Source organism: Gracilinanus agilis, chromosome 4 (assembly GCF_016433145.1).
Source record: "Gracilinanus agilis isolate LMUSP501 chromosome 4, AgileGrace, whole genome shotgun sequence".
In the NCBI taxonomy this organism is placed as follows: Eukaryota; Metazoa; Chordata; class Mammalia; order Didelphimorphia; family Didelphidae; genus Gracilinanus; species Gracilinanus agilis.
The window spans coordinates 282186211-282211355 of NC_058133.1; the positions used below are offsets into that span (position 1 = coordinate 282186211).

Below are 25145 nucleotides of genomic sequence, written 5' to 3' on the forward strand. Positions count from 1 at the left end.
AAAAAAGTATATTCCTTTTTATCCCTATTCAGTTTTCTCCAGATATCTGTTAACTCTTAATTTTTTTACATTTCATTCATTTCCCTTACTTCTTAATTATTTTTTGATTTGATTTATCTAGTTCTGAAAGAAGGTTGAATTTCCCCACTAGTATGTTCTTGTTATCTATGTCCTCCTTGATCTCCTTTAATTTTTCCTTTAGAAATCTTGATGCTATACCATTTCAGTATTGATATCACTTCATTTTTTGTAGTAACTTTTAGGAAGATGTAATTTCCTTCCTTATCTCTTTTAATCTCATCAATTCTTACTTTAGCTTTGTCTTATCATGCTTGTTATTTCTGCTTTTTTTACTTTAGATGTTGTATAATAAATTCTACTCCAGCCTTTTATCTTTAATCTGTGTGCGTCACCCTGCTTCAAATATGTTTCTTGTAAACAACATATAGTAGGATTCTGGTTTTTAATCCACTCTGCTGTCCACTTCCATTTTATGGGTGAATTCATCACATTCACATTCAGAATTATGATTACTAACTGTATATTGCTCTCCATCTTATTTTTCCTTTTTGATCCTGCTCAATTCTCACTCTGGTTTATAAACCTAGTTCTTTCACCTTTCTGAATATCATATTTTGTGCCTTCCAGTCCTTGAATGCAGAAACCTCTAGGTCCTGTGTGATACTGATTGTAGCTCCATGGTATTTGAATTGTTTCTTTCTAGCTGCTTGCAATATTTTCTCCTTGGCTTGAGGGCTCTTGAATTTAGCTATTACATTCCTGGAAGTTGTCATTTGAGGATTTCTTCCTGGAAATGATCTGTGAATTCTTTAAATTTCAATCTTATTTTCTAAAGTTCAAGGATATATGGGCAGTGTTTTCTTTGATAATTCCTAGTATTATGATGTTCAAACTTTTTTATGTAGTCCAATAATTCTTAAATTGTCTCTCTTTTTCAATAAACAACTTCATGTTTTCTTCCGTTTTTTCACTCTTTTGATTTTATTTTATTGTTTTTTGATTTCTCACGAAATCATTTGTTTCTAGCTATTCAGTTCTAATTTTTAAGACCTGATTTTCCTTCATCAGCTTTTGGATTTCCTTTTCCATTTCTTCTTGCATTGCTTTCATTTCTCTTCCTCACTTTTCTTCTCTCCCTGTTAATTGATTTTTGAAATCTTTTTTGAGCTCTTCCAGAATCTGTGTTCAATCCATATTTTTCTTTTGGATTTTGCCTGTGTTTTCTTTGCTTTCATTGTCCCCTTCTATATCTGTACCTTGCTCTTTGTCTCTATTAAAATTCTTTAGAGTTAGGTGCTTTTTTTGGTTGTTTTTTCCTACCTTTTTATAGGTAAGCTCTGTTTTCTGGGAGATTAGGGTACTCTTAAACTTCAGTCCTTCCTAGATGCTATACTTAGTTTATTTTCTGAATTTCTGCCTGTTTTAGTTCTTTGGAGATGGTATAATGGCTTGATAGCTGGGAACTCTGAGGGCTTCCTCTCACTGCTAATTCAGTTAATCCTTGAGAATGGTGATAGCTTTAAGACTTGCCTCAGGTTTTGGTGTAAGCTTTTGATTTCACTCTGAATTAGATCAAGTCAGGGGCTGATTAACTTCTAGCCCCAAGCTTAGTACAAGTTTTTGTTCTCACTGTGTACTTGATCTAATCAGGCAATACAGTTGATTGCCCTGCCCTGGAGATCCTCCCAGAGCCCCTGGCAAAAAGATCCTCTCTGTTGGGTTAGTCATCTACCCCTAACTGGGATTTATGTCCTCACCATGGGCCCAGACTGGGATTCCTGGCTTTGCTCTGGGCCCACATAGATCAGCCCACTTCATCACAGATTGCCCTGCACTATTCTGGACTTTACCACAGATTTGAAACCTCAAGGGGTATATCTTGGCTTGGAACCTCTATTTGCCCAGGCAGGGTCTTAGGATCTGAATGTTGGCTTGGGCTCAGGTTCAGAACCTAGCACAGTCGATGTTGGGTTGGGGTTGTGTGGTTTGCTTTTGGTTTGCTCTTCACTCCTTCCTATAGTCTTGTTGACTGTACTCCTCTCCCTCCTCAGTCCTCTAGATGTTCTCTGCCTACCTTTTAAGTCTTTCTTTTCTCGAAAGTTGTTTCTCTCTGTCTCTTTGTTGGTTCTTTCACTCCTATATTTATTTTGTGGTGTTTTTTTATATTGGTTTGTAAATGCCTAGAAGTTGGGGCAGAACAGAGCCCAAGAGTCCTCAGGAAGGGTTGAGGAAAAAAGAGTTAAGTCAAAGTTAGGGGTCAGAAGGGCTTCAATTGCTGATGACAATTGAGTGGGATTTATTGAATGAATGAAAAGCAAGGAACTGAAGGTGGGGGTATCAGAGAATGGAGAAAGGGGAGAAGCAGGTGCTGATAAAAGATGTATTTCTATCTGGGAAAGGAAGCCTGGGAAAGGGAGAAAAGAGTATTACCTCAATCAGTAATTTTGTTGGTGGGAAACATGGAAGCTGCGGGATCTCTGGCCTTAGTCAGACCCTGGACCTCGCCTAACATCAGGGGTGAACCAGACCTTTGCCTTTTCAGACCCTGAGACCTCAGTCCCTAACATTGGTTGGAGGTTCTCATGGTGACCTTGAGCTTCTCTATTATATTTCACCATCTTGGTTTCGTCCCAATAAGAAACTTTAATAAAATCTTTGTCTTCTTTAAGAGGAACTGAAATAGCAGTTGTGGCTTAGAGGACTGAGAGCTGACCTTGAATTTGGGAAGACTAGAATATTCAAATCCTGTCACTGACCTATAGTGTCACTAAATTTTCAGTGCTCTAGGCAAGTAAAAGATTATAAATTGCAGAGAAGGGCCTGCATTAATATGATGAAGTTTTCTTTTAATAGGAGCTGCCTAAATTAAGGAAATCATAGGTCCATTTGTCCCTCAGTCTTCTGGTGGCCAAAAAAGAGTGCTAATTGTAGCCATATCACAGTTTCTCTTTACACAATCTTCACCAGAAATTGATTCAATCTGCTTTTGGAAGATTCTCTTGAAACATAAGCTAGCTATATTTCCTGTTGTGGTCAATCCTGAATTGTTCCAGATATGATGTCCAGCGAAATTTATGGAACTGCCATTTAGATCTCATTGATTTTCTGGACACCCTTGGTTCTTTACTTCCCTAAAAATCACCTTCAGGTTTCTGGCAATTTTGTGTGATCCCAGAATGGAATGGGGAGCTTAATAGCATTTGTTTTTGCAAGTCTTGATCATTATTGTATTTGATGCCCTTTTAGATCTTTATTTGATGTGTATAAGAGCTCTGCCTCCTGTAGGATTTCAGGTCTTGACTGATCAGATTTTGGACTAGATTACCAATGAGGACCCTTTCTCTTTTTTAGTGCTTTCTGCTGCCTTTGAAAAATTGGGGGGTGGGGCACACACACATTTAGGCTATATTTACATATTATGAATGATTCAAAGGTTATAGATCTGTCATAATTAGGTAAAATTTACCACCTTTTTTCCCCCACATCTATGGTTCCTCTAGCTGTTAAAAAGTAGAAAAGATATCAGTTTTACATTATAGACATTTCACTTATTTGTCTGTAATATAAGATTAACATTATCTATTTTCCTGTCTTACTGATACAGGTTACAATCTTGTTTTGACTATAGAATATAAGTGTGCATAAAAAGTTTTTTGTTTGGCAGTTATTGATTTTTTCTGAAACAGATGAAAACTTGTGAGAAGGTCTATTTATATCACAACTGCTCTGATATAAGTGCTCTTATTGCCCCCATTTTGCTGATGGTGAAACCAAAGAAAACAAGCTAAGTGAATTGCTTAGGCACACAGCTAGTAAGTGTACAAGGAAGAATTTGACCTCAGATCTTCCCAATTCCAGGTCCAACTCTGAGTCCATTCATGTATTTAATCAGACATATGAATAATGAAGGCCTATTTGTCACATCAAGCCTTAACTTTTTTCTTTCTCTTGATACTTATTAATGGCTTAACTTTTTCCCTCCCCCTTTCCCTTTTTCTGCTTTCAAGAGCTTCTTGAATTTGTGAGTTTTCTTTTGATTGAAAAAAAATTTCATTTTTCATAGTGTCATAGATTTAGAGTTAGAAGAGGCTATCTGGTCCAGTTCCCTCTCATTTTACAGAGGAGAGAACTGGAAATTGAGGGTCCAAGGTTACACAGATAGAAAGAATTCTTTTACATTTCAGTGTACTTGGAAAAATATAGTCATTTTATCAATATGACTTTTAAGTAATAGTGAGGATGTTTCTTTCCACCTTTATTGGATATCAATCAACAAACATTTATTAATCACCTATTTTGGGGTAGTAGGTGTGCTAAGCACTCAGAATGTAATGCATGGCAAAAAAACAGTCCTTGCTATCAAGTATTTCACAGTCTAAAGGGAGAGACCACTCCAACCAGGAGGGTGAAGGTAAGAAAGTGAGGAGTGGAGGATGAGTGGTAGGATGGTGATACTCTTAACAATATTAGAGGAATTAGGAAGTGGGAAGCATTTTTGGGGAAAGGTAAGTTCATTTTTAAACATGGTATTATGAGAGTGAGAGGATCAATCTAAGAAGAAAGAAGATATAGAAGAACGAAATCTCTGAGAGGGCAGGGACCATATTTTTACCTTTTATTGTATTTTCATCTCTTAGAACATAGTAAAAACTTAATAATTTCTTGTTGGCTGTTGTGTAGTGGAGTTGGTAGTCACCTACCCTTACTAGTTAAATAGTGCCACCTCACACCTAGCAGATTGGCCAATATGGCAAAGGAAAATGATAAATATTGGACAGGATGCGGCAAAATTGGGACACCAATACCCTGATGGTAAAGTTGTAACCCTTCTGGAAGGCAATTTGGAACTATGCCCAAAGGGCTGTAAAAGAATTCCTGCTCTTTGATCCAGCCATACTACTGCTGGGTTTGTACCTCATAGAGATAATAGGGAAAAATACTTGTACAAAAATATTAATAGCTTTACTCTTTGTGGTGACAAAAAAATTGGAAAATGAACGGGTGTCCATCAACCGGGGAATGGCTGAACAAATTATAGTATCTGATGGTGATGAATACTATTGTGCTGAAAGGAATAATAAACTGGAGGAATTCCATGTGAACTGGAAAGACCTCCAGGAACTGATGCAGAACAAAAGGAGCAGAACCAGGAGAACGTTGTATACAGAGATGGATACACTGTGGCACAATCAAATGGACTTCTCTACTAGCAGCAATGCAATGATCTAGGACAATTCTGAGGGAATTAAAAGGAAAAACACTATCCCCATCCAGAAAAACAACTATGGGTGTAGAAAATGCAAAAGAAAAACATGATCGATGATGTATTTTAATGGGGATATGATTGGGGACGTTGACTTTAAATGATCACTATTGCAAATAATAATATGTAAATAGGTTTTGAACGTTGATACATATAAAACCCAGTGGAATTGCCTGACAGTTCTGGGAGGGGGGATGGAGAAGGCCAGGGAAAGAACATGAATCATGTAACCATGGAAAAATACCCTTAATTAATTAAAGTTTTAAGGAAGGGATATCAGGCTTCTAAGTACATGTATATATAGAAAGAGAAACAGACAGTTGTGATCTACTTGTGACCTCCCTCTAGGACTTATCATCTGTGTATGGGTGTTATGTAAATTTTTGCCAAATAGATACCAACTAGTACATTTGAGGAGTCTAAATAAATATGTCCTATGTTCTTTGCTAAACTTTACTTAGACCAGTCCCCTAGTAGTTTTATATTCATGTTGGAATAAAATGAGATACCCATAGATCATTCAGCAGTTAACAAAAGGTAATTTACTCAGCCATATTAAGAGGAGGATATTAAGACATCAAGGACAACTTGAATGGACTCAGCTGAACAGAGATTCCTTTCCTGAGTTGTCTGTCATTTTCCATTGGCCAAGCCATCCTGAATTCATTATGATTGCTTTGTATATAGGCAAATATGGATTGATGGCAACATCCTGATCCTTTGGTCTGCTGAGCCAACAAAATCTTGAAAATGGTCTCAATACTTTTTTTCCCCCCCTTTAATGTGTGTACTTTTATTTGAACTGGTCTTAAGTCAGTGTACAGGTAAAGCTCCTCCCTTCCCCCAAGTACTGGCACCAATCTCATTAAACTCCCAGGGAGACTGTTAAAAGTCTTCATTCACATGTATGTTGGGGCAGGGAGAGAATTTAGGGAGCCATTCATTATGGCTGACAATTAAAAAAAAGGAACAAGTATTAAGGCAAAAGATACAAAATGTTTTTTGCTTTTTTAAGGATTACATAATTTACACGTAAAGCAATACTACTGCCATCCCCTCCTCCCTCCCCCTGCTCTGGATTTATTTTAAGTTGCTCTACCCCTGTGGGGATAGAGCAAGACGACCTTTATAGAGGCAAGTAACTCTCTGTAACAATGCATTATACCATATTTGGAATGACTTATTTAAAAAAAAAAATGTACAGAGTCCTGAAGACACAATGTAGAACTCTGGGGATGTTTGCCTCCAACATTACTTTAGACTGCTCATCACCTTCACCATTCCAGTTTTTAAATCCTGAGCCAAGCGCCCCCAAAACAAACAAACAAACAAACAAATAAATAAATAAAGCCATGCCAATTTCATCTCTTTTTTGGGGGGGGGCAATTATCATGTCACACCCTTTGACAAAAAAACAACCAAGGCGGGGTGTAAAACACCAACAGTCCATTTAGAAGCATTTGGGGTGGACAATGAAAGGCCAAGATTCAATTGTATTCCTGCTTTCTGATCCACATTTATTGGAAGGTGGAAAAAGAGGCCAGGACGGAGCCTCCGATCCAGACAGAGTAGATCCAGACAGAGTATTTGCGCTCAAGTTGGGGCAATGATCTTGATTTTCATTGTGCTGGGGGCTAGGGCTGTAATCTCCTTCTGCATCCTGTCTGCAATGCCTGGATACATGGTGGTACCACCAGACAATATGATATTGGCATACAAATCCTTATGAATGTCAACATCACACTTCACGATTGAGTTGAAGGTAGTTTCATGGATTCCACAGTACTCTGTGCCTAAGAAAGATGGCTGGAAGAGTTCCTCTGGGCACCGGAGCCTCTCATTGCCAATGGTGATAACCTGACCATCGGGGAGCTTGTAGCTCTTCTCCAGAGAAGAACTGGATGCAGCGGTGGCCATCTCCTGCTCGAAGTCAAGGGCTACATAACACAGCTTCTCCTTGATGTCACGCACAATTTCCCTCTCAGCTGTGGTTGTGAAACTGTGCCCTCTCTCGGTCAGGATTGTCATGAGGTAATCCGTCAGATCACGGCCAGCCAGATCCAGATGGAGAATGTCATGGGGAAGGGTATAACCTTCATAGATGACCACAGTGTGGGTCACACTATCACCGGAGTCCATCATGATACCAGTGGTACAACCAGAGGCATACAGGGACAGTACAGCCTGGATGGCAACGTACATAGCTGGGGTGTTGAAGATCTCAAACGTGATCTTGAGTCATCTTTTCTCTGTTGGCTTTGGGGGTTCAGGGGGGCTTCTGTGAGTAGTACAGGGTGCTCTTCAGGGGCCACAAGGAGTTCATTGTAGAAAGTATGATGCCAGATCTTCTCCATGTCATCTGTTATGATTAAAAATGATAAAGACTGCTATAATAATATAAATTAGTATTTTAATTAAAGCCATGCTGATAGGGATAAAATCATTAGAGCACAAGCCTGTAAGAATTCAAAACTGCCGCCTCAGCCATTATTGTTACCTCTCATCTCTTCTTGCACCTGCTAGCTAAGAGAGAGCGACTTCCTCCCAACCCCAGAGATTTAACCCCTCTCTTACATCATCATACTTCCTGTTTGCCATGAGGAATCATGGGAAATGTAGTGTCAAAGTCTCCCACATGTCCATAGAAAATATATAACATACTTTTAAATGGCATCTTCCCAATTTCAAATATACACATCCCAGTTGGTGACAATACCATGTTCAGTGTGGTACTTCAGGGTCAGAATACTTTTCTTGCTCTGGGCCTCATCCCCCACATAGCTGTCTTTCTGGCCTATACTGACCATCACACCCTGATGTCTGGGGCACCCTACAATGGAAGGGAAGACGAACCAAGGGCCATCATCTCCTGCAAAGCCAGCTTTGCACATACCAGATCTATTGTCAACAACAAGCGCAGCAATATCATCATCCATGGTGAACTTTGAAGTGCAAGTTTAAACCTTTAAGAGAGACGAGGTGGTACCACATCTGGAGGGGGGCGGGGCAAGTGCACAGTGGGTGAAAACTCACAGCTCTCAATACTTTTTAAGGAAAAATTAGCTCAATTTGATTTAAGAGAGAAAGGGCAAAGATATTGGTCCCATCACACACTGTGTATATAGCATATAGTGGTTCACAATATTTGATATGCATAAATATGAGCCTGAGTTGTCCATAGGTAGTTAAAATGTTTAGTATACTCTTTATTTTAGAAAGATTTCCATTAAGAAATATTAAAAGAAAAACTAATAATTTAAATGATTAATTCAACTATACTGAAAATTATGGTATACTTTGTGTTTCTTTTCTTAAAGAGTTCTTTATAGATAAAGTTTAAATGTAGATGTGCTTTTTCTGAAAGAGTTCTTAGAAGTCATTTAATCTAATGCTTTTATTTTATAGTGAGGAAAAAAAAGAGTCCCAGAAAGTGACTTGTTCACGGTTACCCAGTTAAGGCTAGGATTAGACGGCAGGTCTGCTTACAACCTCTTTAGTGATTTTTATACTACGTCAGATCAAATTTTGCATCTACAATTCTTAAGCTTCTGTAATGATAAAGCTAAAACTCAGAAAAGTGATGCCTCAATTCTATTGTTAGAAATATCTTTCAAAATGTGGCTTGATTTTGTACATAGTTTTCTCAGATTGTTTTATTTAGTTAGTTTATTATCTTTATTCCATTTCTTCATTGTTAGCTAAAAATGCAATTTTTTTTCTGTATACTTGTTTCTCAAGATGAGCATAGATTTAAAAATCTTTTAAGACGTTGCTTTTGAAACATCACAGTTTTAGTAACTTCAAAAACATTCCTATTGAGAATTTACATACTTACAACATTATATATCATGGATAATAAAGTAAGAAGAGGAATTGCCCTCCTCACTTTATGTTTTCACAAAGAGGAAACCAAAATATAAATAGCTTCCTGGTGCCCTGCAAATTTGCCCTATAATTTCTGAATTGCAACTTGGGTAGTTAGGATAGTATATAAAGTAGACACTTAATTGAAGAAGGTGAAGAACTGTGAATGCAGAGAAAGGGAGCATAGTTCAGATGCTAGACAGAAAATTGTTCCCGTTTTTTCATCCAGACATTGGCCTGGGACTATTTACCTCAGTCCTTTACCTATAGTGATAATCTCTTACCTTCTGAAATTCTGGGAGTTTGCATCAGAAAGAAGACATTCCTTCATGTGCTTATTGTTCTCTTCTGCATAGTTTTGCTACATAAAAATGTTCATATAGCAATCACTACTAAATATTGTGATTTGATTTTGTTTTAGAGAATTTAACAATTTAAAATCTCAAGGATTTACTTTGCTTTATTCTTTTTATTTCTTCTCTTTGTAGGAAATTAAGAGAGATCCAGAACCCAAGGACGAAAATTATCCTTTCAAAAGAGAAAAGCCTGGAAATGTAGCCAATCTGGTACAGCGCATAAGCACTTATGGACTTCCAGCAGGAGGAATTCAACCACATCCCCTAACCAAAAATGTTAAGAAGAGTATGTAAAATCTTTCTTTTCTAATCTCTTTAAAGAATGTCTGAAAGATTGGATTCTTGTCAGCTCTGGAGTGGGAGACAGGGAATGAAGAAGGGAGGGAAACAATATGGATCATATGATTTCAGAGCACTTATGAAAATGTTTAAAATAAAATAGAAATAATCAGGAAAAAAAGAATGTCTGAAAGATTTAAGAGAACAGCCTTCAAATTTTTCTTCTCTATTTAAGAATGGGTCATTTCTTTTTTAGGATTGTCATTTAAAATAGTTAATCATTTCTTGATTCATCCATCTTGATCATTGTTTGGGGGGGTTTTGTCTGCATATTATTAAAAATGTGAAACTACCATAAATATACTATGCTAGAGCTTAGAATAGTAATAAGGTTTATTGGTTTTTCCCTTTCCAGTTTATAAAGTGTCATCACATAATTTTTTTGATTCTTATGACAGACTTTTGAAATATTAGCAGGTGGTAGGTTAATTGTCTTCATTTTACAAAAGTGAAAGTTCAGAGAGGGTTAAATAAATGATTTGCCAAAGTCAGGTGAATTGTTAGGTGGTTGAACCAGGCTTGAAACTGTTTCTTCTCCCAGGAAGCCCTGATTAGTGCTTCTGTCTTCCACATTACTCTAAAACAGTACATTAACCATTTTTGTATGATGTACCCATTTGATAATTTTGGCATTTGACTGAGAATGGACTCAATTTCAAAATGCTTTTAAATTTGTCAAATTAAATAAGATTACAAAGAAAGCAAATTTAAATTGAATACAGTTAACAAAATATTTTTAAAAATTGTGATAGAGTAATACCATTAAATAACAAGAAAATACATTTAAAATAAAGGCATGCCAAAATTAAATTTTATTTTTAAAGACATTAATGAAGGCTACTGTTTAAGCTTAAATAAGAATATCAAACTGATGACAGGCAGTACCCATATCATGTTATTCATTAAATCTATTTCAGTTTATTATTGTCTTGGTTACAAGTGTTGAAATTCCCAGTTTGCAAATCTGTGTTGATGAAAATGGTATTAAAGCTTTTCCACAGGTTGCTTTAGATGACTAAAATAATTTCAAAATGATGAGTATAAACAATATTTTGAGATGTGCAGAAGTTGTAATGTGATGTCTATGATTTCTGTTGTTGGTGTCAAAGAAATGATATTAAATTTCAGTTAGAGGTTAGTAAGAATAAAAATGTGATTTTTTTTTTTAACCAAGTTCACAAATTCTTGGAAATCTTAGTTTTCTTAGGATTTTTACCCTTTTAAGCAGTTGATTTCTTTTTCTGCTTTGCTCAGAAGATGTAAGTCATATCCTCTGTGCCTCTAAAAACTTCTTGTCTTCTCAGTCCTACTTTTTCTTCCTACTGACAGACTTATCCCTTATTTTCAGGCTTTTCATCTCTTTGGTTCCATCTCTTCTGCCTATAAATATGTTCCAAAACTATCTTGAAAATATCTTCTGTAGTTCCTGCTATCCTTTCATGCCGGGATGCTATCATATTGTTTTTCCTGTCAAAATTAGAAAAGGAGGCATTTATGCTCACTGTTTTCTTTGTATCACTTATTCATCTGTGATGGATTCTTGCTTCTGTCTCACTACTTTGCTGAATATATTCTCCCTTAATTGCTAGCCATTTGTTAATTGCCAAATCTTTTGACCTTTTCTCAGCTCCCTAAACTTCTCTACAGAATTTGACACTTTTGTGTAAACATCTCTTCCTACTTGATGGTCTTTCCTTCTTTGGTATCGATAACTTTTTCTTTTTATATCTTTTGACCAGTCCTCACTCTTTTCTCATTTGTTTCACCTGGCAATCTCATTTTACTCTAATGGCTTCGATTATGATCCATATCCAAATAACTCACAAAATATTTCTCTCTCACCCTGAATTCTTTCCTAGTTTTCCTTTTGCTTGATGGGTGTCTCCTAAAGAGTTTCCTTGAAAGGCAGCATATCTGAAACCATATCTATTTTCTTCAATTTAGACTCTTGTCCTTTTAACTTTCTCATTGGTGTTGATGGCACTACAGTATAATGTAGTCTTAAAAACTTGTAGTCATTCTTTTCCCTGAATTTGCACACACAATCAAATGCTAAGGACAATAAGTTAGTCTTTGGAAATACTTCTTACATCTCTTCTTTCAAGTCCATTGCTGCCATCCTAGTTTAGGCCCTTATCTGAATTAACATAACATCCTATTTGGTCTTTCCACATGCATGTCCTTCTTGTTTCACATTGATACAAAAATAATTTTCCTATGGCATAAGTCTGATCATGTTCTACAAAATGTTCAGGACTTCTCTTTGTGTACTGAGTAAAATATTATTCCATTATTTAGAATTCTTCATAATTGGCATCAGACTATCTTTTCAATCTTATTTCATTATGGTACTTTTCATATACTATTACACCAACCAAACTGGGGCACTCATTGTTTCCCCTTCCTCCTTTATGATGATATATTTCCCATCAGTGACCAGGTCCTCTAGGAAAAGGAAATATGATATTTATAGTTGTAACAGATTTTGTGCCCCTTTGATTTACTTCTTTTTGGATCTCATAGCAACTTCCTTTAAAAACTAAAAAGTAATTTTGTAAACAACTTTGAAAGAATATCAAGCCATGTAGTTAAACATATATCATATGATATTGTTTTCTCTAAAATATGACTAAAAGGTAAAAAAAAATTTTATAGACTTGTGGATAGAAATTTTATCACAATTAATTTGACTTTCTTTTTATGTGTCTAAGCAAGGATAGTCAACTATTTGTTACAGTGCCTAGTGCAAAGCAGGCATTTGGTAAATTCTGGGGTTACAAATATCTCAAGGAGCTCAAGCATTTAATTGAGAAAGATAACATGCAAACAGCTATACAAATAAGATATATACAAGATGAATTGTTGATAATGTCAGAGGGAAGGCAAAGACAATAAGGAAGACTAGGAAAGGCTTCTAGAAGGCAGAATTTTAGTTCAGACTTAAGGGGAAAAAAAAACCTAGGGAAGCCAGAATGTGCTGATGAGGAAGTGAACTATAAACTTGAGGGTCAGCCAGTGAAAATACATGGAGATGGGAGATAGTAATGATTTATTGGAGCAGTAGAAAGGAGATCAGTGCCAGTGGATCATAGAATACATGAAATGAGGGGAATGAGGTTTAAGAATACTGAGAGGTTAGGAAGGGGCCAGAGTATAAAAAGCCAAACAGAAGATTTTATGTTTGATTCTGGTTGTAATAGGGGCCACCAGTGTTTAATGGTTAGTGGATAATATGGCCAGATTTTGACAGCTGGGTGGAGGATGACCTGGAGAGGGGAGAAACTTGAGGCAGGCAGACTAGCCAATAGGCTGTTAAAGTAGTTCAGCTTTGAGGTGATGAGACCCAGTCTACATGAATATGGTATAGGTATAGTAGAAGAGATAAAGGGAGTTTTATATATAAGAGATGTTACAAAGGTAGAATTGACAGGACCTGGTTTGGGTATAGAGGGTAAAGAATTAAAGATAATATCTTTGCTATGAGCCTGCGTTAGTGGAAGAATGTTAGTTCCCTGAATAATAAAAGAAACGTTGGCCAGTGGGAATGGTTTTTGAGGAAAGATTCTAAGTTCTATTTAGGACATATTGTGTGTAATGTGTTGTTTGAGATGTCCAATGGGCAAGTGGAAATGTGAGATTGGAAAGTAAACAGAAGAGGTTAGGTCTGGATAAATTGATCAGAAAGTCATCTACATAGAGAAAATATTGAATATATTGGAGCTGATGTTCACCAATAAAATATTTTAGAAGGAGAAGAGAAAATGATGGAGGATAGGGCCCAGAGAACACATGGATAAATAGCTATGACCTATATAAAAATCTAGCATAAAAAACTAAAAAGGAAAGGTCAGATAGGTAGGAAGAGAACTCTGAGGAGAGCAGTGTCAGAAAAACCTAGCGAGAAGACGAGGGTAATTGGTAGAGCCAAAGGCTCCGGAGAAGTCAAGAAGGTTCAGTTTAGACATTTTGAAAGATACATGTATGTGGCTAGAAGAATAAGTCAGTAACTATATCAGTGTTTGGACTTCGCATTCAGAAAATTTCACCAGTGACCCAAAATAGTCCTAGAATTTCATGGAGGAACAAAGAGATTAAATGACTTGCCTATGGTCACACAACTAGTAATGGGGAGACGGGAATGTAATCTACATATTACTTTCTTCTTAGCAGACTCTCAATCCACTTTGCTGCATAAATTCTTTTAGACCCAAGGTTATTTCTCTCTCTCTCTCTCTCTCTCTCTCTCTCTCTCTCTCTCTCTCTCTCTCTCTCTCACACACACATACATATATCTTTCAAATTACATGTAAAATTTATTTTTGACATTCAAAATGTTTTTAATTGAAAATTCTCTCCTTCATTCCCATCTCCATATCTTGAGAAGATAAGTATTTGATATAGATTATACATGTGTAATCAGGCAAAGCATTTGTATATTGCTATATTGTGAAAGAAAAATGGACACACACACCCCTTTTTTAAAAAGCTTTTAAAAGCATAGTACCATCTACATTCAGACTCAATCAGTTCTTTCTCTAGAGGTATATACAGTTTTCATCTTAAGTCCTTTGGAACTGTTTTGGATCATTAGTATTGCTGATAATAGCCAAGGCATTTACAGTTGGTCATTTGCAAAAGACTTATAAGCCTCTCTGATTATTNCTCTCTCTCTCTCTCTCTCTCTCTCTCTCTCTCTCTCTCTCACACACACACACACACATATATCTTTCAAATTACATGTAAAATTTATTTTTGACATTCAAAATGTTTTTAATTGAAAATTCTCTCCTTCATTCCCATCTCCATATCTTGAGAAGATAAGTATTTGATATAGATTATACATGTGTAATCAGGCAAAGCATTTGTATATTGCTATATTGTGAAAGAAAAATGGACACACACACCCCTTTTTTAAAAAGCTTTTAAAAGCATAGTACCATCTACATTCAGACTCAATCAGTTCTTTCTCTAGAGGTATATACAGTTTTCATCTTAAGTCCTTTGGAACTGTTTTGGATCATTAGTATTGCTGATAATAGCCAAGGCATTTACAGTTGGTCATTTGCAAAAGACTTATAAGCCTCTCTGATTATTACAATGGATCCAAGATGATTCTGGAGGACTCCTGATAAATCCATGATAAAAATGCTATTTGGACCCAATGGGTGGCATTATGATGATCCAGCAGCAAAGTCAGCGATTGAAATCAATTGGACCCTGGATGAAAACAGGAATGGAACTAAATCAGTTATTATTTTTGCTGGAGAGATACTATCAGTGATTGAGCATTTCTTAGAGCAACTGATGAACCAAACAGTAGTGATCAGTGCCTACAAAAATGCATTGAATGATATGATCAGCATGCTTAAGAAAATCAGCATTAGCCACTGGCCTTCCTTGACTTACATTATAGCTCTGGATACTATGAAGATCGTACAATTTGAGAAGAATGGCCAAAAAGAGATGAACATTAAGAAGTATTCTAAGGTGGAAAAGATTCCTGGTGGCATCATTGAGGACTTGTGCATCTTAAATGAAATCATGTTCAACAGGAATGTTGATTACAAGTGTGATGCTGCATTAGGAATCTAAGAATTGTGTTCTTGGTTTTCTCCTTGGAATATAAGAAAGGAGAAAACAAGACAGCTATTGAGATTATTGAAGAGGAAGACTTTACTTGAATCCTGCAGATGGAAGAATATATTCTTTGAGAGGCTATTATTCACTTTAAGTGTGATGTGGTCATCACAGAAAAAGGCATCTCAGATTTAGCTCAGCACTACCTCATGCAGGCCAACATCTCAAGTATCAAAGAATTTGGAAGACAGGCAGCATCTGAATTGTCAGGGCCCTTGGGGCTTGGATTGGCTGCTGACCAGAAGAACTAGGAGAAGATGATATTAGGATTGGTGCTGTTTTATTTGAAATTAAGAAGGTTAGATAGGAATACTTTACTTCCATCACAGGATGCAAAGATCTCATCCATGGTCTGCACCTTTGTCCCTCTGGGATGCTAGTAAGGAGATTCTATTGGAAGTGGAGTGGCATTTAGGATGCCATGTAGGTCTGCCGACCAGGTGTGTGTGGAGCCTCTTAAGATGGCCCTCACTCATGCCCTGACAGCAAAACCAGAGCCATGACTGGCATTGAGTAGTGACCATAATGGGGCTGTGGCCCAGACTTTAGAGGTCATCCCTTGTACTCTTATCCAGAACTTTGGGACTAGTTTCATCTGTTTGCTCTTCCCTTTGGGCCAAGAACACCCAATAGAAATGTGATGGGCTGTGGATGGTGACATGAAGGAACTGAGGATCTGGGAACTACTTGCTGTGAAGCTACAAATCTACAAGACTGCAGTAGAGATGGCTGTCCTGCTACTTTTGATTAATGACATTGTCTCGGGCCACAAAAAAGAAGAGTGATGATTAGAATCATTCAGGAGTTAACCTTGATGTTGCCAGGAGTAAGGTGACAACACAAGCAACAGCGCACGGGTCCAGCAGGTTTTCCCCCCCTTCCTTAAGTCAGACTGCCAGGGCAAACATGAATGTCTTTGGTAGAGATTAAGTTTAGAGGCCTCCCTCAGCCTCTTTCTGCTCCAGCTCAATTTATAAAACTAACTCCTATTGTAAAGCTTTCCATTTAAGTTTGATTCCAGTAACTAAAGTCTCAGTCATTTGAGATTATTAAAAAAAAATGCTATCTGCTTTGAAAAAAAGGACTGATGAACTTTGAATGCTGATTGAAGAATAATCTTTTCACTTTATTCTTGATTTTTTTTTAGAGGAGCAACATGGCTAATATGGAAATATATTTTATATGATTTATCATTTATAATTGATCAGGAGTAGAGGGATAGTGACCACAGTCTCTTAAAAACTTAAGGAGAAGAAAGTATCCAGGATTAGGGGGTAGGACTTGCATAGAGGTTAAGAAGGATGAATATTGAAAAAAAAATTTTGTTTGGTAATGTTGGAGAGAGCCATTTCAATTGAATGATGAGGTCCAAAGTCAAGTTCAGAGAATTTAGAATCATTGAGAGAAGTAAAGAAAGTGAATTTAGATGGCGTTTTCCTAGTGTTTAAGCATAGGAGGAATAATATAGGGTAGTAGAGAGTAGGAATGGGGTCAGATCAAGTTAGGGTTTTTCTAGAATGGGGGAAATACAGAGGTATTCAGAGATTTACCTTTACAAGGAGAAGGACCACCTCTTATTGTGAGTTGGGAGGTAAGAAGAATAGTAGGAGAATAACATTTGAGTATTAAGATTTTGGGAAGGAGGAAACTGATTGCTTGACTCAGTTTTTTTTTTTTTTTTTTTTTTTTTTTTGTAAAATACAAGACAAAGTTTTTAGCTAAGTTAGTCATTGAAAGGAGTGCTAAAGGAGACTTGAGAAGGTAAGAAAAGTTTTAGAAAAATCACTGTGTCAAGTGAAATAGTGAATGGGTTAGAGTTATAAAAGAATTGTCTTGCTTCATCCAATTGAGTATGTAACATAAAAAATGTATTTCAGATCCAGTTAGTTAGTATGGTTTTGAGATTTTTCTCCGTTTTCCTATTTAGTAACATGTGAATATGAGCAAAGGCATATTTTGGGGGATGATTCCAAGTTTGGAGGTGAGTAAGACATGATTGGTGATAGGAGAAAATTTTTGAAAAAAGAAGATGCTGTAGAGTTGAACTGATTCATCAATGGATCAAGATAGAGAAGAAAGAAGAATTTAGCCAGTGCATGAGTGAAGAGGGGTAATCGTGTGAGAGAGAACTGAGGGGTTGAAGGATTGGATGATACAGTGCAGAAGATGAGTAGGGCTAGGGGTTGAAAGACAGAAAAGATAAAACAAAAGATTATGATTAGATAAGGAAATCTCATTACTATAGAATTAAAACACTTTAGGGTGATGGTAAGATAAAAGGGTAGGTCCAAATCTTTGTGTAGCCGAGTTGGGATGGAGAGGAGTAGGATATGAGAACTGAGTAAATTGGGGAACTGGGAAATTAAGATCTTTGAAGGAGTAACAGTATGTAGTTGAAGCATCCTATAACAGGAAGGCAGAAGTTTAGGTAGAGAGAAAGATGGTGTCTAACTGGAAGGCAAGTGAATGAATATTTTAGGCATAGATAGATAATGGCCTTTAGGATATTTATTAAGTCACATATTTGAATGGTGTGAACTTCAAAATAGAAGTTGCTGAATGATGGTGGTAGAAGGAGAATCCAAAAGTGTCAGTGGGGACCAATGAGAATTCTAACTACTCCTTTGGGACCAGCGAATCATACTTTCATTCATATTTGAGTATGAGTGAAAATGCAGTCTATATTAAAAAGGGAGACCAGGAATACAATGGCTTTAGGGAGGGACCTCAGTTTCATTGAATGTCATTGGACCAAAAGAATGAGAAAGGAAGTGCTTTACAGTGAAAGCAAGTTTATTAACTATGGAGCAGGAGCAGGGATTAATTATTGAACACATAATGAAAGATTTGTGGTTAGATTTAGAGTATGATATTGAGGAGATAGGATTGAAGGTTGGGAATGAGGTATGACATTTGTAAATCAGTAGGTAGGGATTCAAAGTAACTCAGGTTCTTAGAAGGGTTAGGAATAGGGTCAAATAAGTTTGAGGAGAGTATCAGTAGTTAAGAGATTTGTTGAGGGCTCTAAGGTGATTAGACTGTTCAAGTTACCTTCTCAATGGCAGGTGGGTAATGAGATTTGACATGCTTTTTGACCCCAAGAGTTACACAACAATCAGTAGGAATTAGTGTACTTACTAAGTTAGGAACATGCAGGTATAGCTTGGAGTGTCTGTCCTGTGGATACATGTTTTGCTGTGGAAAGATAGTTTGGAGTACTTGAGAAGATACTGGAGAAAAGATGCTGGAAGTTGGTAGCCTAGCCCAGGACTTATCTTTATCAGGTTTAGTGGTTGGTATACTTTAGAGCAGTGATGGGCAAACTGTGGACCCCTGAAATGTTCTATCTGGCCTTGTGACATTATTCCTAATCTGACGAATACAATGAGTAGGATACAGCACAATGAAACTTTGAAAGGTTTGGCTTAGAAACAGCCTGACAAATGAGCATTTCCTTTCCTTTGGCCTCTCTTTAAAAAGTTTGCTCATCACTGCTTTAGAGTAAAGAGGTTGATTACCTCATATTGCCTTGTCACTTACCATTTGCCTCTTTAATGTGGGTCCCAGTGGGGCATCTCTTTCAAGAGGCAAAAAGTAGGCATAACTTTCATGTCCCCTTTCCAGGAAAAGAATCTAAATTATAAGGCCTATTACCTGGTTATAAGCAGAAAGGAAAGAAACAATGGGAAGCCTAATGGACACAAGTAAAATAAGAAATCATACTGTAAAGGGGAAAATTATGGTTGGTTGGACTGAATATTAAAAAGGGTTGGTCACCAAGAACTGAATAAGTTATCAATTCCAAAATGATTTTTAAGCAATTAATAAAATATAGGAGAGTGAAAGTAGAAAAAATCAGAGAGAGGATAGGGTAATCTAACACACTAAGTAATTTGCTCCAACCCCTGGCTCAACCCAGGCAGGGCTAATTAGTCCTCAGCCAGAGAAGCCTCAGCCTTGAGCCTGGGGGATGAATAAAAAAAGGCTTCAGTCACAAAGCCTTTTTTTAAGAGAAGAGTCTCTTTAGGTAAAATCTAGGAAGAGTCAGTCTTTCTCACTCACCACATGGTAGTTCAAAAGGAGAGGTTTAAGAACAATTTCATCAAGTCTAAGGTCTCAAATCCAGCAAACAGTGTCTCCAACTCCAACTATGAAGAATGAACAAGAATTGATTCACAGGAAGTTGTCACCCCCTTTTAAAGGCGGTTCTTTTGCACCACTTCCTGTGCCTTCCTCTATTTTATTTGTAACAATCACAACAAAGGCTTTGCTTAGGATTGCCCAGGGGGGCAGTCAGTCATTTCTGATTCATCACCCACTATTGCACACATGGATTACAGACCTCCCCTATTTGAGAATTAAGTGGGGTTATTTATACTTTTGGTGATTAGATCTAAAAATGGGCAGGGTGGGACTAATCCCATCAACACAATACTCACATTAAGTATTATGTACAAAGTGTTATGTTGTGTTTGAGTTTCAAAAAAGTGTCAAGCTTCCTGGATGTCATTAGGAGATTTTGCCAGCTCCTCAAATTTAACATGTCCTACAAGACTGGACTCAAACCTTCCCTCCTAAATCAAAGTTCTCCCAAATTCTTTAGTATTGTTAATGATACCTTTCAGTTACTATCTGTGAAACCTTCAAGACATCTTTAAAATTTTCCTCTTCGTTTACATTAAAGTATTTTCTAAATCCTATTGATTCTACTTATGCAGCATCTTTCATATACATCTCTTTCTAACAACTTTTATTGTTACCCTACTTCAGGACTTCATCATTTATTTGAACTGATATAATAGCCTACTAATTGGTCTTCCTGTCTCTACTCTCCCTTCTCCAGTACTTCACATTCTTGTCAAAATTAGTATTTGATTATATTATCCCCATATTCAGAACCTTTCAGTAGCTCTCTATTTCCTAAGATAAAATACAAACTCCTTATTTTGATAAAGTGTAGTGTAAGCATATTAGTAAATACAAGATAATTTGAGGAGGAATAAAGCCCTAGCAATTTGAGAGTCACAAAAAAATTAATGGTGGCATTTGATTTGATCTGGCCAAGAAAGCTAGGGATTCTAAGAGTTTAAGAAAAATGTGCTGTTTTAAAAGATCACAAATATAACTTAATTGCTGACTTTGTATAAGAATTCAAGTGTATGTATGATTTTATTTCCATAGCCTTCAATATATTATCAGGTTTACTTATTTGTGCAATTAAATAGTACTCTGCTTAGCAAAATTGGGACATTAATGCATTGCTGGTGGAGTCGTGAAATGATACAACAGTTCTGGCTGGCAATATGGAACTATGCTCAAAGGGCTATAAAAGAATGCCTGCCCTTTGCTTCTAGCCATACCATTATTGGGTTTGTACCCCAAAGAGATCAAAGATAAACAGACTTGTATGAAAATATTTATAGCTGCGCTTTTTGTGGTGGCAAAGAACTGGAAAAGGAGGGTGTGTCCTTCAATTGGGGAATGGCTGAACAAATTGTGGTATATGTTGGTGATGGAATACTATTGTGCTAAAAGGAATAGTAAACTGGAGGAATTCCATGTGAATTGGAAAGACCTCCAGGAACTGATGCAGAGCGAAAGGAGCAGAGCCAGAAGAACACTATACACAGAGACTGATATACTGTGGTAAAATAGAATGCAATGGACTTCTATACCAGCAGCAATGCAATGACACAAGACAGCTCTGAGGGCTTTATGGTAAAGAACTCTACCCACATTCAGAGGAAGAACTGCAGTAGAGGAAACATAGAAGATAAACAATTGCTTGAACACATGGGTTGAGGCGGACATGATTGGGGATGTAGACTCGAAACTACCACACCAATGCAACTATCAACAATTTGGAAATAGGCCCTGAACAAGGACACATGTTACAACCAGTGGAAATGTGCGTCGGCCATGGGTGGGGGGAGAGTGGGGGGGTGAAGGGGAAAGTAGGGGCATGAAGCATGTAAACATGTTAAAAATGAATATTAATGAATGTTTTAAAAAAAGTACACATAGAAGATAGAGACTCTTAAGGAGGTTAGGAAGCAATGCTATCAGAAAATAGCCCTTTGCAAAAGCAGAGGCAGGAGATTAAAGTTCAAGTTTTGAGCATAGCTAATAGGCTAGCTTGGTAGAGATTACATGAAGGGAAGTAATATGAAGTATATTTGAAAAGGGAGATAGGAGCCAGATTGTGGAGGACTTTAACAAACTGCCAAAGGAATTAATGCAAAGGCAGTAGAGCTTCACTAAAGCTTTTTGAACATTTGTGTTATTTGACAGCTGTATGGAAGACAGATTAAAGTGAAATTTGACAACTAATTGGATATTTGGTTATTGGGAAAGAGTCAAATAATCAGATCTACAGTTTCTCAGAAGTTTTTAAAAGTAACTAGCATTTTAAAAAAACTATTCTTAGACTTTGATCAGGAAATAATCAGATAACTATTGAACTGCATGTACAATTCTATTATGACTCATCTATTGTGCCAATATAACCTTTAAAAGTCAGTTTTTCTAGTCTTGTAATTGACAGTGCAGTGTTTGCTTCCATGTAATTCATATATTCTAATGTACAAATAGAAATTGCCATTTTCCGGAAGGGTATGTCTTAACTTGTTAGTCTGTCCTGAAATTGGAGAAACTAGGCTCAGTTTGGGGTCTAGAATATAGACCATAAATTAAATGTGATTAGCTTCTTTGTGTACTTAAAAAAAGGTACTTTTATAAAAAAAAATTTGTTAAAATTAAATGTAAAAATAGGAAGGTGCTTCTTTTACTTATTTAATGCTACTTTAAAACTTAATTTTATTTCATGTCTTTTTCTTTAGGAGCAAAGAGGCGACTATGTAAAGTTCTCTTTGAGTATAATCCACAAAATGAAGATGAATTAGAGCTCAGACTGGGAGATATCATTGAAATTACTGAAGAGGTAAGCAAAGTATCTTAAAGATGAATAAAGAAATCAAAATTTTTCAGTGCTTTGTTTAAAGGTATGAGAAAAATATGCTATTAAAAAAATTACTCTATAGCTTAATTTCTGACTAATTCCTTTGTACAATCAAGTGTATGTATGGTTTTAATAATAGTAAATCCAACAGTCTTCAATACTTTGGGCAACTAAAATAGTACTCTGTTTAAAAGTATACCTAGATGTTCATTTATGCTCTAGATCTAGTTATATTTTTACCTAAATTAACACATGTAATCTATTTGTATATTTTGAATTACAATTATATATAATACATTATAGAAATTTTCTTTGTTTCAATTTTCTGTTGAAAATTTTAATCAAAGTAAATATGTATAAACTCTTTGATTCTGAGTTTGACAGGAAAAAATAGGAAGTTTTTTCTTAATAGAATTCAAAACCTGTTTTTTTCTGGTCTTATCAAAACGGTGAATAAAATTAGCATCAAGTCAAACAGAAAAAAAGGATTATATAGGAAACCTAAAATCTGTTTTTTCTTAAGTATATAATAAACTCATTATGTAACTTTTAGAATTTTATTGCATTTTTCTATTTCCTTATAGTCTTTTAAAAATTCTTTTCTGTGCATTTAAAAAAATGCTTCAGTAACTTTTTTCTTTTTTTCCTGGTCACCCTAATGCTAGTTTCCCTTCTTCCCACCCTACTCTCTCAATTTAAAATAAAACAAAGCCTTTTAAAACATATTTATAGTCAAGCAAAGTGAATTGCCACATGAACTATTTCTGAAAACTGTGTAATTTCATTTTGCATATTGTGTAATAGTATAAACTTTGAGTTTTATCTGTGGCCTAAATTCTTAACTGTTTTTCTTTTGCGGCATTTTTGTTGGTATTCAATACCTGGCTTGAGTAGTTTCTTAGGTAATGAGAAGCTTTTAAAGGTTTTTCAATGTGGAATCAGTTGTGCATTAGGAAAAATTAATCTGGTAGAGATGTATAGAATAAATGTGAAAAGAGAAGTAGGTGGGTGGGTAACCTTTTAGAGTGAACTATTAGTCCATATTCCAGCATTCTAGGTGATAAATAATTAGATACAGTTGTAGTAGGTCATTATATGAAAGGTGAAAAGTTTGTTGATGTTGGTCATTGGAATTTGGGGAACCAGAAAAAGTTAGGTTTCAGAGATCACAGTTGTAGAACTGGAATGAACCTTAGAGTTCATCTAGTACAGTTCACTAATTTTATAGATCAGGAAACTGAGGACCAGAGAAGTTAAATGACTTGGCCAAAGTCCCCTAGGGCGGTAAGTGGCAAATCTGGGATTTGCACTTTGGTCTTCTCACTCCAAATTCATCCTTTTTCTATTGTACCATGTCAGCTTCCTCAGATGGCTATGACATTTTTAATATGAATGATTGGGAAGGAATATGTACTGTTGGTGTTAGTAGAGAGAGATCAGTAAGAACAGTTCCTTTAAGAGGAAGGGAAATGGGGGTCAGCTGGGTAGCTCAGTGGATTGAGAACCAGGCCTAGAGACGGGAGGTCCTAGGTTCAAATCTGTCCTCAAACACTTCCCAGCTGTGTGACCCTGGGCAAGTCACTTGACCCCCATTGCCTACCCTTACCACTCTTCTGCCTTGGAGCCAATACACATTATTGACTCCAAGACAGAAGGTAAGGGTTTAAAAAAAAAAAGGAAGGGAAACACATAGATTTTATGTGCAGTCATCCTTTATGTTGATATAAGAACTCTTTCTTCCTACTCAGTTTAGGACCTTGTTTCATACTTCACAGAAAAAAACATTTAAGCTATCCATTTCATCCATTCATTCTTCAACTTGCCAAGATCCACAACTCTTCTACATGTATCCTTGATCCCATCAACTCTTGTCTTCTCCAACAAGTTGCTTATACTGAAATCTCTCTTCCTACCAAAACTACAAGCTGTCATCTTTTTCTCTTTCCCTTCTTTGGCAAGTCATTTAGCCTCTCTGGTCCTCAGTTTCCTTATCTATAAAATGGGTGAATTCAAAGCTCATAATTTAAAAAAATTTTTTAATTTAATTAATTAATTTAGAATATTTTCCTATGATTACATGATTCATATTATTTCTCTCCTCTCCTTCCTCCCCCTCCTGGAGCCGATGAGCAATTCCACTGGATTTTATATGTATCATTGTTCAAAAGTTATTTTACATAATAATCATATTTGTAATAGAAGTGATCCTTTAAAGTCAACATCTCCAATCATATACCCATTGAATTATGTGATCAATCATATGCTTTTCTTCTGTGTTTCTGCTCCCACAGTTCTTTTTCTGCACGTAAATAGCATTCTTTCTTATAAGTTTCTTAGAATTGTCCTGGATCATTGCATTGCTGTTAGTAGAGAAGTCCATTATGTTCAATTGTGCCACAGCATATCAGCCTCTGTGTACAATGTTCTCCTGGTTCTGTTTCTTTTGTTCTGCATCAGTTCCTGGAGGTCCTTCCAATTCACATGGAATTCCTCCAGTTCATTATTCCTTTAAGCACAGTAGTATTCATCACCATCAGATACTACAATTTGTTTAGCCATTCTCCAGTCAATGGGCACCCCTTCATTTTCCAATTTTTTTGCCACCACAAAGAGTACAACTATGAATAGCTTTACAAGAATTTTTCCCTATTATCTCTTTGGGGTTCAAACCCAGCAGTGGTATGACTGGATTAAAGGGCAGGCAGTC

The 25145-nt window shown here is 36.4% G+C and overlaps 1 protein-coding gene and 1 pseudogene across 1 annotated transcript in view; one reads left to right on the forward strand and one right to left on the reverse strand.

The window, feature by feature from the left end:
* LOC123246435 (CD2 associated protein) overlaps positions 1 to 25145 on the forward strand; it is a 160069-nt gene that overhangs the window by 42231 nt on the left and 92693 nt on the right. Inside the window, exons 3-4 of the mRNA XM_044675335.1 lie at positions 9637 to 9790; positions 22320 to 22420. Coding sequence (XP_044531270.1) covers positions 9637 to 9790; positions 22320 to 22420 — 255 coding nt within the window. The remainder of the gene's footprint in view (positions 1 to 9636; positions 9791 to 22319; positions 22421 to 25145) is intronic.
* Positions 6166 to 8220, reverse strand: LOC123246975 (annotated as a pseudogene).